The following is a 19649-nucleotide window of genomic DNA, read 5'->3' as shown; positions in this document are numbered from 1 at the left end:
TTTTTCTTTATTACTAACAGCAGTCTGTCCATTACAAAGCAAAACAGGCATAGAATAATTCCTTTTAACACCATTCATTTTCCTAATAACTCCCCATACATCTGACAACTTAGTTTCTCTCCCAATTGTATTACAATATTCCCTCCAGAAAGCCTTTTTTGCAGCTCTAACAGTCTTTCTAACAATAGCCTGCGCTCTTTTATACTGGACTAAAGCCTTAAGTGTATGATTCTTCCTTATCTGCTCAAATGTCTTACTTCTCTCTTTTATTGCAGTGCTACACTGCTCATTCCACCATGGTACAGACTTTTTAATTCCTCTTCCACCAGTCTTTGGAATTGAGATCTCAGCCACCTGAAGAATATTAGACACAAATTCAGAGTTAAGTAACTCCACATCATTCAAACATCTTTCATATAATTCATCACACTTGCTCTCAGCTAAAACTTGAAATAATTCCCAGTTGGCTTTATCTAACCTCCATCTCGGTACCCGCACTTCATCTTCTTTAATTACATCAATTCCAACTGTTATAATTATGGGGAAGTGATCACTACCCATAGGTAAGTCACTTAACACCTCCCATGATGTAATACCTGCCATTCCACTCGATATAAATGTTAAATCCAAATAACTCTCTGTGTTTCTACAGCAATCATATCTTGTACCTCTACCATCATTAACACAAACAAGCGAATTCAATTCAAGGAACTCCTCAATAATCACACCATTTGCATCTGTATTCAGGCTTCCCCATAATACATTATAAGAATTAAAATCACCGCACCATACTATCTTTCCTTGAATCTGTCCACTTACAGCACCTAGGTCCTCAATACTCAACCTCTTATTAGGATTATAAAAATTAACCACTGAAACTTGATCATTACCCATCCAGATTTTAACAACTACTGATTCATACTCCTGTCCCATATTTTCAACTTTGTACCTCAAACCATCTTGAACAAATGTTGCTACTCCCCCACCTTGTCTATCCTTCCTATCATTTCTTATTGCTGTGTAACCTTGAATAATAAAATCTAACTGATGTTTGAGCCATGTCTCCTGAATACATATTATATGGGGCCTATCTCCCAAATCAGAGATGTACTTCTTAAACTCTAGACCATTGCTGATGAGACTTCTCGCATTCCACTGGAGAATAATTATCATGAGACAGACGGTACACCACTCCATGTTTGAGGTTGACATGAAAATTGACTCTCATTTAATCTCTCTTCCACTAATTCCCAGCTAGTATTTTTAAAACCGAGGTACTTCTGCGCTGCTTTTACAATTATTTTAATTTTTTCCGTCTTCCTTTCGACTTGAGCAGTACAATTAATAATCTCTACCATGAACAAAACAAAATCATCTTTTCTCATGAGTAGAGTATCTTCTTTGATCTTACTGCATCCCTGACAAGCAGAACTGCATGCCTCTACAGCCGCTGTTTTATTCACCTGTACAGTTGATTGAGCAGGTATTTTCCTAGCCGCTTCCGCAAATGAGACCCCAGTTTGGATTTTAACCTTCTGTACCTCTTCAGCTCTTTTGCTAACTGTACATCCCCTGTAAGCTGAGCTATGTTCACCTCCACAGTTACAACATTTCAAGGCAGCTCCTTCCTCACATTTCCCATATTCATGATCCCCAGCACATCTCCCACATCTCTGCTTCCCCTTACATACTGCTGCTACGTGTCCAAACTTTTGACATTTAAAACATCGAAGTGGTGGAGGAATAAACGGCCGAACACCATAACTCATGTATCCAACATAGACTTTATCTGGTAGAACCCTCTCTTCAAATTTCAACATGACTGAAAAACTATCACTCCTTTCCCCATTTCTGTTCATTTTTAGTCGTCTAACTTCTACAACCTTTCCTCCAGATACATTGGTTTTAATTTCTTCGACTGGGACCTCAGGTGGAATGCCTGTAATGACACCACGTAAATACTTTCCACTGTCCAGCAATTTTCCACTCACATTTTCACCTAAAACTTTACTCATACTAAGTGCTCTCTCTTTGTGTTTGACATCATTACAGATGATTAACAAAGACCCATCCCGCAAGATTTTCGCACATTTCACTTTTCCAACCAGAGTGTTTATCTCTTTTGTAAGCTTAACCGGATTCCATTTACTAAACGACTCGCCCTCTTTAATCAATTTCACAACTACTTTAAACTCCGTTGCTACTTCTACTAATCCCGCACTGTGTACCTCATCCTTATCAGACTGGGAAGATTCAGTTAACTTTCTAGTCTTTTTCCGTTTTCGCCTACCTTTCTGAGTATGCCATATACCATCTTTTTCATTTTCCCCGCCACTGGCACCTACTTCCATTCCGATTTCACTTCCTGACACATCACTTCCCTCTGCCATCTCTCAGACCGTCACACCTCCGCTCTGGCGCCACCTGCCTCTGCTCTACGTCAACAATGTGTCTTCCCGCGCGCCTCTGACTGCAAATGGATCAGTAATTTCACACAAGACGACGCCTAAGCAATAAGCTGTGCCCTTATCGTAGCGTCCTCTCCTACGAGCGTTCCTATTGGTTACACACCTGCATGTTCAACAAGTGTTGGCTTCATCCTTAAATAGGGGCCACCTGATTCACACCTGTTTCTTCACAAAATTGATGACCTCAGTGATTGAATGCCACACTGCTATTTTTTTTTTTTTTTTGAACACACCCCTTTCAACTAATTCAACTAATTGCCCAATTGCACAGCCTTAAGAGCGTGCATATCATGAATGCTGGGTCTCATTTGTTTTCTGAGAATCTACTGAACCTACTGGTAACTTGTTTGCCACGTAGCAATAAAAAAATATACGAAAAACCTTGATTATTCTGGTTAGTCACATTGTAGTGCTATTATTTTGAACAATACTGTAAATGCAAGTCTATTTGTTTATTCTATAGAACTGCACGGCAACCTCGCACTGGTGCCAGAGCAGCAGTATTTAACCCACTGCAAGAACAAGAAATTTGCAACATGGTCATAGCCAACAATTCCATCAGGCTAAGAGAGATCCAAAGTGCAATCATAAATGACAATAATGTCTTTTAAAATATAAATGTGAGCATTTCCACCATAGACAGTTTTAAAAAGACATCAGATGACTATGAAACAGCTCATAAGGTGCCATTTGAGAGGAACAGTGAAAGAGTCAAGGCGTTGCGGTACCAGTATGTCCAGGTAAAACCATTGGTGTGCACTTAGTGAGTTTTCCTGTTTTTATTAGATGCCTGTATTGCTTTACTGTAAGTTTCAGAAACCCATAAGAAAATACATTTACTGTTAAATTTTTTCTGTGTTTCTTCATAGAGAATCATGGAGTTAGAAGTACATGAAACGACCCACATTCTTGTTTTTGTGGACGAGGCTGGGTTTAATCTGTCCAAAGACCAGAGACGTGGTCGCAATCTCATTGGAAACCGAGCCACAATTGACACACCAGGCCAACGTGGGGCCAATATTACAATGTGTTCTGCCATTTCAGAGAACGGTGTGAGCACACATATTCCATACATTGGGCCCTATAATACCCAACTTCTCCTGGCCTTCCTAAATGCACTTTACAGAGACCTGATTCCAGAACAAGAAAGAGGTTTAGTTAGACCACATTTGCCTAATTATGTTGTTGTCTGGGATAACGTCAGCTTCCACCGAACCAACAGTGTTAGGGACTGGTTTGCTGCACATGAAAGGATAACAGTGGAATTCCTTCCACCATACTCTCCATTCCTAAATCCAATAGAAGAGTTTTTTTCAGCATGGAGGTGGAAAGTGTATGATCATAGACCACAAAATCAGATGTCTTTGTTGGATGCCATGAATGCTGCATGTGAGGACATCACAGCTGACCATTGCAGGGCATGTGTGCGGCATTCAGTGAGATTTTTTCCACGGTGTGTTGCAATGGAAAACATCAGATGTGCTGTTGATGAAAAATCTTTGGCCTGACCAACATAAGCGACAAGATGTCCACCAAGAATATGTATATATATATATTTTTTATTTTTATTTTTTTTCCCATGAATGTTATTTGTTGTTTGTGTATTTGTGGTAATACACAAATATTAAATGTAAAGTGAAATCTTGTTACTCTTGTCAGTTACTTTACATGTACAGTAAATACACTTGTATTTTGTATATACACATGAAGTACAAAAATAAACACTCTAAAAATACAAATGTTCATAGACTTCTTTTTTTTCTACATGCTATTGACTTTTCTCAACAAATATGAGATTTTTGTTTAAACCCTTAATTTTCATGGTTGACTGTTATGGTGAAAAACAACTAAACATTTTGACCAGTGTGGGTCACACAATGACAAAAATACTTTCGATTTTGGTGGCCTTGGCTAAATTATTTACACAATAACTAGGTTTTGAAGCATGAATTAAATGTTTTGGGTGAGTAACTACACTGTAAAAAATTATTTAGCAGTTTAGTTGTTTCAATGAATTTTTTTATGTTGACACAACTTGCAGTTACTGAATTTGTTCATTCAACTAAAAATTGTAAGTTTTCAGTGTCTCAACTAGTTTGAAAGTTGACTGAACTAGGTTATTTGTCCTCATAACTAAAAAAAAATTGTTGACTCAATTCAATAGCAATATCACGTTCACAACATCACTTAACGCGAGATCTCGTCATTCTCGTGAAGGCTGTTGAAGAGAGAAGAAGGTCGTCAGCCATTCTAGTCAGTTTCTCCTCAAAGTTTGGACATTTTACTAGAATACAACTTTGGTAAGTAAAATATTCGTATTCATTGGCTTAATGTGTAAAATTACATTTGTTGTCTCAGAAGAGTAAGTATGGTTTAAAGAGTCTTACATTCTGTATATAAGTTACTGTATGTAAATGTTCGTTTCGCGGCACTCTGAAGCCTCAAAATACAGGCGGTTCCACAGTATTCTCCTTATAAATATCAAAACAGATATTCCCCCATGCGGGACAGCGGAGCTGAACTTATGTGGAGAACAATAAAAATACAGTCTGTATGTATTATTTGAGCCCAGAGCTGCGTTAGAGACCGTTCAAACAGAGCGCGAGAGCTCAATGGATCACTGTATGGATTAAGAACGGCGGGAATTAAAAAAAAGGAACTGCTCTTAACCTGACAGCGTAAGACATCCGTCAGAATATACAACGATGAAAAATTAGGAGATAAAAAGAAGATTCCTACTCGAACTGTGTCTTTTCTGCATGTTATAAGGGAAACAAATGAGCACCTCCCTCAGAGTTCTTCCGGAGCGCGTAACTTAACGTTACATTTGATATCGCTGACATAAGCCTAGTGCTGATGATTATTTTACAGTCTACAGTTCAGATGAAGTTCTGAAGGTAGCGTTACAAACTCTTCTTTCAGTTTTCTGAAGTAACGTTAGTCATTCAAGTGCCTCACTAGAACCTAGTACCCAGTGTAATGCTGCGTGAATATCTGTTTTTATATAGTCTATGGTGAATATACGGTCATAAGTAAATTGCATGCGTTCAAATCTACATATTTTAGAATAAAAGTAATAATAGCATATATCTTGTATAAATAGAGATACAATAACGATCGACACAAATGTGTTAAATTTCCTTTTATTGTGTTATAATTATGTGTTGTGTCATTTAAAAGCATCGTCTGGATGGTATAGTTTGTCTTTGGCATTTAATACAAACTTGTCAATACATTTGACTTTCTCTGTAAAGATTTATTTATATGTATGTTTATTATTTTACAGTGTTTTAACATGTTTTTGTATTTTTCATGTTTATGATATTTTGGGATGACTGAAGATTCAGCGCAGAATTCAATAATCCTGTGGATGGACCGCAGCGAGTCCTTTTGCAGTTATCCATCAAAATGCTATGCAGACATAATGGAAATGGTATTTACATTGTAGAGCTTGGACAAAGTTGTAAGTAAATTTATTTATTTATAAATGCACATCTATTGGAGTCTATATGCTTTATGATTGTAAGGCCCTGTTTAATGCATCCCTTTGTTTTTATTAAAGCACACAGGCTCTGCGCAGGAATTCATCAAGGACATGACTGCTGGGATTACGCTTCTGGATGACCAAACTGAGCACCATCAGTCTGCAGTGATGTGATCCAGGTAAAAGAAGAAGAAGAAATCTGTGTGATCTGGGGTTGTAACACGTTGTGGGGTTGTGTACTGTGTTAGACTATCTGGGACTGGGTCTAACAGAAATAAACTAATTCAGGTTTAAAACAACTTGAGGTTTAGTAAATGACAATTTTCTTTCTTTTTCTTTTTTGAGTGAACCCTTTACGAAAATGTAGATATTTGCATTGGAAAACAGCTTCAAATTTTAGAGAACATAATTTGACATTATTTTCCCTTCAGTTTTATTCCTTGAATTTTCTATAATTGGTATTTAAAATGTCTTTATAAAGTGTTGAATTTATTTTCATAAAACCACCAGAAACCCTGTTTTTGGACATAGCCATTCTTTATTATTTTGCTGAATACTGTTTTGAATCCTGAAAAATGTTCAGTGCTAGCATATTGGCCATTAGCAACTTTGCTTAAAGGATTATTTCACCAAGAAATTAAAATTAGGCCATGTTTTACTCATTCTCAAGGCACCCTATGTGTATATGATTTTCTTCTTTCAGACGTATGTTGAATTAAAAATTGTCCTGGCTCTTCCAGGTTATTTAATGGCAGTCGACAGGTGTGTTTTTTTCTCAGCAGTCCAAAAATAGTCAAATAAAATGCACCCATCCATCAATAAAACGTGTCTCAAATGGCTCTGGGGGGTGAATAAAGGCTTCCTGTAGCAAATCGATGCGCTTTTTGTAAGAAAAATATCCATATTTAAAAAGTTGTAAACACTTTTTTTTCTCTTCCACTGACTATCATACTTGCAAGCCTAATTTTGTGATTTTACTTCGTGATTGGCGTATTGTTGTCTCTCCTCCACTCTTCCGTGTTCGTCACTTATCATCGGTGCATGCATGACCCATATGTCCTATTTTCATCCAACCGGAATGGCTCTCACGAAAGTTAGAGAAAAGGGTTTAAATATGCTTTGAATATCATTTTAAATATGTATATTTTTTTTACAAAAACACATGGATTCGCTACAGGAGGCCCTTATTCACCTCTCAGAGCCATGTGAGGTACTTTTTATTATGAATTGATGCACATTATTTGACTACTTTTGGACTGTTGAGAAAAACACCCACCAATTGCCATAAATATTTTTTTATATAATCCGACTGGATTTGTCTGAAAGAAGAAAGTTATACACACTTATGATGCCATGAGGGTGAGTAAAATATTCATGGGTTAACCAACCCTTTAAGAGTCATGCTTTACTCTGAACATGCAGTCCAACAGACTATTATTTAAAAGGAATACTATATTTTCTGATCATTGTATAAATGGTGTGACAGATTAGACACTTAGAATTGGATTAAGAAAAAAAAAACTGAATATGTTGTATTGGTTTGTCACATTATATGTCATTCAGAAATCATGTAGAATACCAGTGAAGAAAATAATTTCCCCCCATTTTTAGCATAGTTGGTTCTGGGGGTGTATTTTACACTTATCTTCCCATGGGATTTTAAACTCTTTGTGTTCAGCAGAACAAAGAATTTAGTACAGGCTTTAAACAGTTTAATACAGGAAGTTATTTTGAATGTTTCTAAACGAAACCGTTGAGGAGCAGCATTTACAGTTGACTTTCATTTTTGGTTAAATTTTTCAAAATATCTTCCACTTGAAGGTGAATTACAATTTGCATTTATTGGTAGCTGTGCTTTTAATAAAACACACAACTTTAATAGTGTATGTACATATGTGTGTTCATTTGTTATAAATTTATTAAGTAATGTAATATTTTTTTCTTATCCCAGCCATCCAGTGACATTAAGGATGTTGAGAAAGAAATTGAAGAGGGCATTCTGATTGTATCTGAAGAACAGCAACGTGATGTGCTTCCCAAGGAATAACCAACATTGGTCTCATTTGGACATCCTGTCATCATCCTGTCATCACCCAAGGCATTGGACTCTTAATGGGTCTGTATGCAGAGAACATCCACTACCTTCAGCTCATTAAATACACCATTGAGGCTCTGCAAAAACTTGTGAAGACCAGCTGCTCCCACCATGTGCTCGCTACAGCGGCAGGAACTGTAGGTGTGGGGGAGTGAATGTCCACCGCTCTCACCACCCTCAACACCACAAATAAGGTGTCCTTGAGCAAGGCACAACTTCTCCCCGGGCGCTGCAGCATAAATGGCTGCCCACTGCTCTGGGTGTGTGTTCACGGTGTGTGTTCACTGCTGTGTGTGTGCACTTTGGATGGGTTAAATGAAGAGCACAAATGTATGTCATGTCACTTTCACTTTTCAGTGTTCATGATGTGTCCATCAGCTCCACAGCACTCTTTTTAGAATGTACATTAAAGTTTATCATGTCATGACTTGGAATATGCATGTTCTCATGTAAAAAAATGTTGTTTCCCCTCTCATTTTCTTAAACAGTATGTACACATTTTCAGTATGTAGCATTATGATGGGGGACGAGTTTGGAAACTTTCAAGATCCTTCTGATGTTAACACCTCTGTCTGGTCATGTTGTGCTATGAAATTTAGAATCTGACTATTTAGATCTTTGTGCTTCCATGTGCATTCATTCCATTTATATCTTATTATACAGAAGTACAGTACACTCATTTTTTGTAACTAATTGTGATATTATATTACATATATCTTGGTTTCTCATTTTGACCATGACTTGCATTATGGTGGGGGGAGTGCATGTGAACTTGTGCAGGGTTAATATGCAGAGTTCAACCTTCTGATTTTCATATTGCATTATGAAATTAAAAACAATCCCTGTGGTTTTGATCTGATGAATTGAAATGCAACTATTTGTTTCTCAATCCCATGCCAATGTTATTTATTATACATCACACTTTCAAGTGTCGGTTCAGATCTTTAGACGTGTTTGTATTTTGCATTTTTTGTTTTGTTTATCAATTATCAGTTGATGTGTTGACAGCAAATTGCTTGTTCAATTTAAATGTGAATGAAAGTGTTGTCTCTATCATTAAATAAATTACATAAAAAAAAGTGTTTTGTCATCTTTATTTAAACATTTAAGGCAGTGGGCTAAAATTTGTTTATGATTATTGATCGAAGTAAAAAAAAAAAAAAATCCCTGTTGACACAACATGATTTAGTTGACTGGACTAGAAAATAATAGTCAAGTCAACTTAAAGAAATTTGTTACCTGGACTAACTCCACTCTAATTTGAAGTTGTTTCAACAAGAAATTTTTTGTCAAGATAACAAAAAATTTTTAGGTAGCGGGGTAACAAAATATTTTTAGTTGACTCAACAAATTCTTTTTTACAGTGTACATTTTGCAGACATTTGTTTTTGTCTCACAATTTGTACCATTACCAACTCAATAAACGTCAAGACATTTTATCTGTGGCTTACAATGGAAGACAAAAATTTGCAGAAAAACCTAGCACAATTTTGTCTTGGCACAAAATTACCGGGAGCTTTTCTGTCACATTTACAGAGATTTACTTATTTTAATAATACAAATACAGTTCCCTAACAAAGTACATTTTAGTTATTTCTTAAGAGTGTAGATGTGCAGATATTTTTTAACTCACTTCACACATAGAGAAACATCAGCCATTCCCCTTAATCTGTCAGCTCCAGATACAAATACGGTCATTGAAGTTCAATCATTCATGCCAGAAACTTCTGTCCCATCATTATACAGATGTATAACTCACAGGAATAGAGCGCTCTCTACTGCTCACTGCAGGAACAAGGTAAACTATTGCTGGCTGCTGATGGTGAACAGTTGAGAGCACATATTAAGGTTTTACAAAACTGAACTAATGGTCATTTTCATTACTTTGTTGCAAACTTAACCTACATACATTTGCAGGGGATTAGCCTTTGTGGTTTCCTGGAAAAGTATTTGCATGCATTCTTTTATATATTCTTATGTATATCAAAGAATTACCCCATGGAATTTTGTCTTTTTGCAGTTTTTCACAGTTGCTTTGGTACATTTCTCGAATCATCAAATTTGCAAAACAGTAAGTGCATTTCTCCCAACTACTCTTACAAATAGCAAAACACCATGGATTACCTGCAAAAGCCAGTCTCTTGCTCAAAATCCTTAGTTCATCTCTCAAAAATAAATATCTGTGTTAATGAACATGTCAGTGCCATCAGAATGACAAGTCCTTGTGTCATAGTTTATGGATAAGACAGTCAAATCGCTTAGTCATGTTGTCAATATAACAGTGTACTCTGGAGGGATGCTCTGATGTAAACAATGGGAACATTTTGGATGACAGTTACTGTATAGAACAGTATGCCATATGCTTATGCATGCCATATATTCATTTCAAGAGTACAAATTTACACATTAATGTATGTGGGATATTGGTTGAAAGAGACTGGATAGAATTCCCAGTTACACTTTTACTAGTGTTCTGACCCCAAAAAAAAAAAAATAAATAAATAAAAAAACACCTTTGTAATGCCATTGTGATATAGAAAAGGAAATTTGGGCACAAAGATGAAAATAAGTCCATTTTCAGAATTTGTAACTCGTCTTGTCCTTCATTAGATTAACCTTTGAGCTATTTCAGAGAAATGATTTATCGTTGGTTTATCATCTACTTTCTCTTCATTAGTCAAGATTCACTTGCACAATTCATGCCAAACTGACAAAAAGTCTGATAATAATGTGTAAAAAAAATAAATAAAAAGTATGCTTGGCAGTTTATGACAACTAGATTAACCATTTTGCATTTAATGACTTATATGATGAACTAAATTAGATGTTTTGAGGAGCAAGACTATTGCACAGAATACTATGTAATACATTTTGAGCAACATGACATTAGCAACTGATAATGTAGGAAACCGATAGGAAACAGATAAATGTGCATAATCAATTGCATGAATGTACAAAAGCAATCACAACTTGTTCAAAAGAATGAGAAACTGGTTTTATGATGTGTATAAATGACTAGATGATGTGGAGGTTGTACAAGTAGTTTTGAGAATTTCATTTCTGATTTGAGAAATGCACCAAAGTGACTGAGAAAAACTGTATTTCTGGAAAAACTGTTTTTCATAAAAGCACTGTCGAAAGATAAACGTTCATTTTAGCATAACAGCATTTACAAATAACAATGAAGACCTACATGTATAGAGATGCAGTGTGTACACAGTGTATATAGTTTATGATTTAAAGTGGATCGATATAGACTGTCGGATGGATCGATGGGCGGGTGGGTGGGTGGATACGTGGGTGGACAGACAGACAGATAGAGAGACAGATACAAAGACTGGATGGATGGATGTATAGATAGATGGCTGGATGGATAGACAGATGGACAGACAGAACAATATATATATATATATATATATATATATATATATATATATATATATGTATATATATATGGGGATCTGCTGTGGATCATAGACATTGAAATGTCCTTCCAGTTCTGTCATTGTGTAGAAATACAAGTTGACCTGTTGTCCTGCAGAGGGCGCCCCAGCAATATCCCATAAGCAATCACATCAGGAAATCAAGGGCCAAAAAAAAAACAAGGCGACACAAGCAGAGCGCCTTCTGGCCATGGAGAACAATGTAATTTTTAATTGCATCAAGCTGTAGCCACTCACAATACCCTGCCATTGTAGCTTTATTGTGTTTTTGGTAAATTCTGATCTCTAAATCTGTCCTCTACTAGATTAAACTAAGTGAGGTGGTCGGGAGAGGAGAAGACGGTAGTATTTTGAAAGAGGACTTTATAAATAGATCATTTATAGATAGATCACTAATTTTCACAGAAGGTGCGCATATCAATTTCTTAGCCAAACAGACAGGAGCTATCCTCCCTCATGTAGTCCAGAAAACCCCCAACACCCGCTGCAGATACCACACCCCAAAAAAGATGCCTGTCTCTCCTGGCGATCCTGAGACCAGGGAAGATAGGACAGAGCCTCTGAATGGTGAGATAAAAAATACAAAAAAAATTGCATATGCAAAAAAGCAATTCATGAATACAATTAATTAAAAAAAAAACACCTCTTCTATGAATTTAAATTATTTTATGTTTAAAGTTATATATAAAATAAGAAAATCTTATTTAGTAATATTTTATTTCTTCTTTATTTTATTATCTTTTATTATCATGATATTTATCTCTTCCATAAGTTCATGCACACAGGTTTCCAGAATGCCATGGTGAAGACCATGATTGCTGCTCTGAAGATTCCTCACTTCGGTTCCTCTGATGAGGTCTATTGTACCTGTTGCAGAAAGTGCAGTTACGCTAGGAGTTAAAGTGCCTTGCGGAGTCTTGTGAGTCGTGATGTCAAACTTTCTTCATCAACGTGCTCTCCTACCTTTCAACACTGCAAGCTGTTTCTATTCAGACACATTCAAAATTAAAGGACCATCACGCTATCTGATCAAATCTTTTCAAGACATGGAAATCTAAATAAAAAATGAATTAATAAAACGATATGCAAATATGCCTTTTATAAGTTAAACTTAAAAAAAAAAATTAAATATGCAAAACACTTCGATTTCACTGATATTCCCACTGATCCAAGTGTGCGTTCACACTTTGTGTGTGTGTGGGGCCACACGTCACTCATTCACTCACTTATAAATCACTTGAGGCCACGGTTTGCTAAAAAAATGTTCTGTTCAGGCCCTCAGTGTTTTTGACATTGCTGTGGAGCTCAACCATCTGCAGGCTCAAGGATCAGCTGAACAGCTGGACACCGCTGACCTCACTGGAGGAACTTTCACCCTGTCCAACATCTGCTTGATGAGGCTCCACCTGCCTGATTTCAGACTTTGAATGCAGATTCCCAAGTGTGCTATTACTGCAGCCCTAGCTTCACAAAATAGTTTGGAACAATAACTGTGACTAAACAGGTTTCCGAAAAATCTCCATGTTTTATAATGTCATTCACAGCACAAGCAGATTGCAGTTCTTTTTGATGCCACTAGTGGTGCATAGATTACACACTGTATTTGGTCTGTAACACTGTATCACTCTATTTTGGGTCTCTACTGCCTTCTGCCCCTGAATCTTGGGCTTTTTGATCATTATGCTGTTATTTTTTAAGGTTATATTTGAGAGGCTGGAAAGTCTAAGAGATTCTTTTATGGGCTAAGCACCGAAACAAGAGCAGGCTTTCAATGAGCTTCTATTTGCTACCTAGCAATGATTGGATCTGTCATCATAAGGGAATTAAAACCATCATTATTTTTTCTTTTTTTAGGTTGGAGGGATGTATGCCAAGCCAATGCTTCTGCCCCCGGAGGTGGCCGTCAGAGCTTTGGAAAAGATCCAGGTGAGCTGCTTGTTTAATTCACCCTTTAATAAAATATGTATTTGTATTTAAGGAGGCAAATTATTGGGTCTACAATAAATTGTTATATATTTTTCTTTGATTATAATAACCCCTATATGCCTAAATGTTGCCCAACATATCAGCAGTATCATAAGAGTCAATTAAATTATACTTTTTTTAAAATCATATCTATTAATTTATTCAAAAATAAATGAAAAAATTGAACTCATACATACTGTAAACTGAACACACCTCTTAATGGTATGGTTTCAGAACAAAAATTATTATTATTATTATTTTATTTTTTATTTTTACTGGGCATGAATTCGTAAAATAAACAAAAAAAAGAAAATGTCAGGGTGATAAAACTGACATGCTTAATGTATAGATTAGTTTGGAATAATCTTTTATTAAATCCATGTCATTCAAGTTAGTCATGCAAAATCACTGAGTTGAACAGAAAGATACTTGGTTAGAAAGAGTTTGATATGTACTTCATACATGGACAGTATACTTTTTTTTTAATTTTTGAATATATTTCACACCTTTAAGCTAAAAGCCAATTCTCTGCTCTGCTTCAGGTGCTGCCCAGGTTTAACTCCTGTGATGAGGTAGTGAAGGCATACATGAACGTCAGCTGGTCTGTCGATCATCATGTGATAAACGTTGCCACCATGTCCTGCTTCTCAATCCTCTAGCGCTCATAGCTGGAGAACCCATTTTCCATGGTCCTAGACCTCAAATGAACGCTGCTCTGGAAATTAGATATCACTGTCCGTTACTTACTGGAGTGTCTTTAGGTTACTCATAGCAAAACAGACTATTTTTGCTATCACATTCATCTGTGAGGATATAAAACAACCTGAAGTTATTTTCTCTAGTTGCCTTAATTCAGATTAAAGATTTACTGTAACTTTGCTTCACAAAAGACTGGTCATATAATGAAAGTGTTTTTTTTAAGGAGCAGGTGCTGCACATTTAAATTGTTTGTTGTCTTGTAATGCATCATTCATTGTTAGAAGTCTGAATCACCTGTAGGTTTTTCTAATGCAGAGACCCTGTAAATGGAGGAAGGAGGCTGAGACTTACTGGCTCCTGGACAAACATTCTTGTAGCATCTCATTGTCTGCTGACTTTTTCTGAGACCGCTTTTGCCGCTTTTCCACCGAAATTACCCGGAACATTTGTACCAGGAACTTTTTTTACCAGGAACTTTTTTCCCCCAGACCTGTTGCTTTCTGCGTTTCCACCGCGGTGTAAAGTACCGGGAAGATTAGGCAAATAGACTGGTGACGTAGGTCTGCGTGCGTTTCTCAATACAAAGTACGCTGATTTTGGACGTGCCTCCTCCGGTAGTGTGGACTTTGTGCATTCGACTCGGGAGTGTGATGTCCGCGACAACGCAAGACCGGTAATTTGATAAGTTCAGTCAGCTCGCCTTGGCTACTGCAATTTTCCTTTCTGTATATTTACAATAAAACGAAATAGGATATCAAATACCACTGCCTCCTTTCGTTTTCATTTAAACAGCTGCAGAAATGTACTTAGTTCAGGGATATGTGTATATATATACAGCCATTACAATGAAACTAAATATTATATAAATTTGCCTTTTTTATTTTCATTTTAACATATAAATAAATTGAATACAGACCAAAGATAACCTGTTAGATTTACCCAAAAACGAATTATATGTTATGTTTAACCACTAAATAATAATAATAATAATAATTCCTTACATTTATATAGCGCTTTTCTAGGCACTCAAAGCGCTTTACATAGACAGGGGGTATCTCCTCATCCACCACGAGTGTGCAGCATCCACCTGGATGATGCGACGGCAGCCATATTGCGCCAGAACGCCCCCCACACACCAGCATACTGGTGGAGAGGAGACGGAGTGATGAAGCCAATCAGCAGATATGGGGATTGTTAGGAGGCCATGATGGTCAGAGGCCAATGGGCGAATTTAGCCAGGATGCCGAGGTCACACCTTTACTCTTTTCGAAAGACATCCTGGGATTTTTAATGACCACAGAGAGTCAGGACCTCGGTTTAACGTCTCATCCAAAGGACGGTGCTCGTTGACAGTATAGCGTCCCCATCACTACACTGGGGCGCTAGGACCCACACAGACCACAGGGTGAGCACCCCCTGCTGGCCTCACTAGGTCAAACTATAACGTTAGAATTTAAATTATTCTTATTCTATTGCGGTGTGTTTCCCACATAATGACCAGGTAATGGTCCTTTCACACAGGACGCGGTATGCTGGGTTCAGCGTTGCCCTTCAGATACAACGCGATTTGCGCTGCGCTGCGCTATGGCGTTGGCGGAGTTTTAAAAACTTTTAGCGGGAGCTCTTTCATAGTCTGTTGTTCCTCCTTTCGGTCAGCAGCAAACATGTATCTGTCCCGTTTAAGAAGCGAGCGATAGCGCTAGTCCAGCTGATGATAATTAAGAGAGAAGCAAGGAAGAAGAGGCTACCCTCAGGTCCAGAGAACAATTTGGTGAATTCAGGCTGGTTACGTTACTCTAACGCTAATATAGCTTCCTTTTTAGCAGGCCCCTTAAATGCTTGCTATTAACTTGTTTGAAGGTGGTTCTTCTCAAAATTGACAGCGGTGTGTTCATGACACTAACGTTAACCATTCAACTTCGAATTGATTCCGTAATCTTCCGGTAACAGTAGGCTAACTTTACGTTCACCAGCGCATGACGATGTTTTGATTCAGACTGCACAAAGAGAAGAGGAGAAGATATACGGGTCCGTTGTGAATGTGTCTGTGAGAGAAAATATAGTTTAGTTACAGTAACTACAGTAGGTGCGTCAGAAATGATTAAACCAGAGGGGACATGTAAATAAATGTGAGCTGAACACGCGCTTTTTTCTTTTTACATATTGTTTCAAAGCAGCTTTACAGACATAACAGGAAAATGTTGAAATAATATAGTTAAATATAAGTAGGTAATACCTATTGCTTGACAAATAAAAAAATATATAAATTTTTCATTTTTGCCTAGGTAGGAGATTCCTTTTTATTATAATTCTAATTCTAATGATGACATGAGTAATGATACATGGTGATATTATTAATACACATGCTTATTCTTTCTCTGTCTCTCTTTCTGCCCTACAGATACCTGAAAAAGGTGAATGCTGTAGCAGCAAAGTGTGGGACTACTTCTGCAAATACTTTAACTTTAGTATTATAATTTATTTACAGTACACACACAGACTCTTAAAACCAGCTTCAACTGGAAGAAAGTAAAAGTGTTAAATGTTTAAAACCAGACTGTTTTTTGATAATTAAAAAATATATACTTTTGATGTGCAATTGTTTAGTCATTGAGACCGTAATCTAAGGCTTTTTTTTTTTTACATAAATCCCTTCTGGAAAATGGTTTATACAGCCCACATACATAGAACAGGCAGATATTTTGCTATTGAATGTTGTGTGAGTGCAGTTTATAGGAAATGGGTCTAATATCCAGTTTATTTCCAAAATCAAAATATCGGCTTATAAATCGGTTATTTTCGAGTTAATATCGGCTTCGGCATCGCCCCCCAAAAATCCATATCGGTCGGGCTCTAATATAATTTCTCATGATTTCTAAAATGTGATAGAGAAAAAGGCAACAAAGTCGTCTTGTTTTTTTAACAAAGGTCAAAATTCCTGTTATAATGTAGATTTTTGAGGGTGCACTCTTGTCATAAATTAATCTATTACTTTTCCTAAATAATTTTTTAACAAAAAACATTGATAAAATATATATTTGGGAGTCTTAGACCTTTCCAACGATATATAGTTTGTCAAGATTAGATTAGAATAATTGTAATATAGTGAAGTAAATGTAGGCGTCCCACAGAGCGGACGGGTGACAGTTAACAGGTTAAACAACTACATTCTCACTTGAAATACTTTTAAAATTAAATTTCATGACACAATAACAGTAATATTTTGAAAATGATCCGAATAAATGGTGGTTGAACTCATGTTGCCAATGCTGCGTGAACTCAACCAATCAGGATGTTTAGCGCTCAAGTCCCGCCCCCGAAAGTTCAGGTACTTTGAAAAAGTACTACCTCGCCAGCAGGGACTTTCTGAGGGGCATTTTTTTTACCCTGAACTTTATTTAGTTCCTGGTTCCTGCGGTGGAAACCCACTGAGTACCAGGCCAAAGTCCCTAGTTCCTGGGTAAAGTTCCTGCGGTGGAAACGCGGCAATTCATGCGAGCTGACAGACAGCCACTTCACCAAAAACGACTTGTGTTACAGTGTGTCTGGATGTCTTTGTGAAGAAAGAACCATCATTTAACTGTTAAAAGAACAAATACACCACTTATGTAGGGGTGGTGTTGACAAAGTAGATAAGACACGTGCCTTTGGTTTGAGAGACTTAGTTTGAATCCACTGTGAGACACCAATGTGTCCCTGAGCAAGACACTTAACCCCTAGTTGCTCCAGAGGCGTGCGACCTCTGACATATATAGCAATTGTAAGTCGCTTTGGATAAAAGCGTCAGCTAAATGAATAAATGTAAATGTATTACTGAAACGTGACGGGAATAAATGTTTTATTACAATACAAATTTTTTCATTTTTATTCTAAATTTCATTAAATACTGTGTTTAAAAAAATATCTGTTGTTAAACATTTTTGAGTTAATACTTTTGAAAAATCATCTTATCCAAAAATTTCTCTATCATTTTCAATGCTACCAGAAAGTCTGCTTAGGGAACCAGTCTCTCCAGACTGTCCTCTGGTGTTGCTAGAGTAGTCACTTCTATGCCCTGAAGTGGATGACTGGCAGGGAATGACCAACCAGACTACTCTAGCTACCTAACTTAAAGGGCAAAGCTTTCCCGTGCGATACCGTCACTGGGCCGGAGCTGGAAATTTTGCTCGTCGGAGCTCACTGAGCCCTGAAACATTGGGGGAGGCAGGGGTATCAGAAAAGCTCCCTGAGGGCACTGTGGAGGATCGGGCACCATAATCTGAGGTGTTTACATTTCCTCCCCAGGACCCCTGCCTGTGGGTCTGGTGATATGAGGAGCTGGACAGCTGGGACTGCTCCCGCTTAGCTGTCCTAAAGACCTGGGAACAGCGAGGGAAGAAGTGCTGGAATGACAGCGCATGCTTCTTTGCCTCCTGAAACCTCTCGACGACAGTGTCTACTTCGCTGCTGAGGAGGCCAGAAGGCAATAGCAGGGCATCTAGCAGGAAGAATCTTTCCTTATGTTGTAGCTCGGACAGATTCAACCCCAGGTGCTTCTATGTGGCCACCAATGCTGTCATTGAACAGCCAATGGCTCTGGCTGTTTCTATGACACCAGCCAGACGTGCCGCTATATAAGCTTTCCCAACCATGCTTGATGTCAGCTTTACTGGCCCAATGGGAAGCTTCGGGGCCTTCAGGGAAGATGCTGAGGATGGGGAGAGATATGTCACAGGGTGATGGACGAAGAGGAACTATTTTCCCAGGAAATGTTTCTGGGTGGGAGCAGTGTGGCGAGACACCAGGCCGGTTCCGGGGTTTCCCCCATGTATTAGGTGTTTCTCAATGTCAAGGAAGGATCCTCGGAAGCCAGTATTTCGAGGATGCTACGTCATCGACATCCGTCGAAGGACTGTTCCAATGTCTAGGATCCTCGGAATCTCAACCAAGGACTGAGTCCTTCGTTCGAAGAATATCCCATACACAAGAAAGGATGCATACGTGTATCCTTCGCACTCTTCGCGCTCTCAAATCACCCACAATCCTATGCACGCAGCTTTGCTATCTAACGTTAGTTAAAAAATAAAAAAATGTCGAACGTTAACGTAGTCGGAGCGTTAACGATTTTTATTTACGTTACCTAACATTTGTTAATACTGTAGTAAATATAAGTAAAGTTTGCCGTTTAAATGCCAGTACAAATTACTACCGTATTGATATTGTAAATTATACAAATACAAATGGTTAACTGAACCGGACCTGTCATTTAACAATTGGTTGCATCAAAGGCATTTCTTTTATAAATAACTAGTTAAGTTGTCCAAAGTAATTTAATGATACCATTCACAGCGTTATTCAAATGGCCTTTTCACTGATGTAATGACGCAATTACGTGCACTTGCTAGCCTGTTCCATTTACGTGTTCTCCGTATGCTAAAGAGGAGTCCCACCTAGCCTCTGAAGGAAGTGACTTGGAAGGATCAGTACTACCAAGGAAGTATCCTTGACATTGAGAA

The 19649-nt window shown here is 37.5% G+C and overlaps 1 protein-coding gene and 1 long non-coding RNA gene across 3 annotated transcripts; both read left to right on the top strand.

Moving 5' to 3' along the window:
* Positions 1-4442: 4442 nt before the first annotated feature.
* LOC128026085 (uncharacterized) lies at positions 4443-9409 on the top strand. Of its 2 annotated transcripts, XR_008186338.1 has the most exons (4): positions 4443-4768; positions 5810-5931; positions 6031-6131; positions 7904-9409. It is a non-coding gene; the product is annotated as an uncharacterized LOC128026085 (long non-coding RNA). The 2 variants fall into 2 exon arrangements; XR_008186337.1 differs by having other exon boundaries at positions 4443-5931.
* A 2271-nt stretch (positions 9410-11680) lies between these two features.
* Positions 11681-14114, top strand: LOC127939413 (lipoamide acyltransferase component of branched-chain alpha-keto acid dehydrogenase complex, mitochondrial-like). The gene is made up of 5 exons (XM_052536121.1): positions 11681-11692; positions 11796-12057; positions 12276-12346; positions 13345-13416; positions 13998-14114. The coding sequence occupies exons 1-5, from the start codon at positions 11681-11683 to the stop codon at positions 14112-14114; spliced, it is 534 nt and encodes a 177-aa protein (XP_052392081.1).
* Positions 14115-19649: the final 5535 nt, after the last annotated feature.

This window comes from Carassius gibelio, chromosome A2, assembly GCF_023724105.1.
Source record: "Carassius gibelio isolate Cgi1373 ecotype wild population from Czech Republic chromosome A2, carGib1.2-hapl.c, whole genome shotgun sequence".
In the NCBI taxonomy this organism is placed as follows: Eukaryota; Metazoa; Chordata; class Actinopteri; order Cypriniformes; family Cyprinidae; genus Carassius; species Carassius gibelio.
Note: the sequence above shows the minus strand (reverse complement) of the source record. Positions and strands in the feature narration are given on the sequence as shown.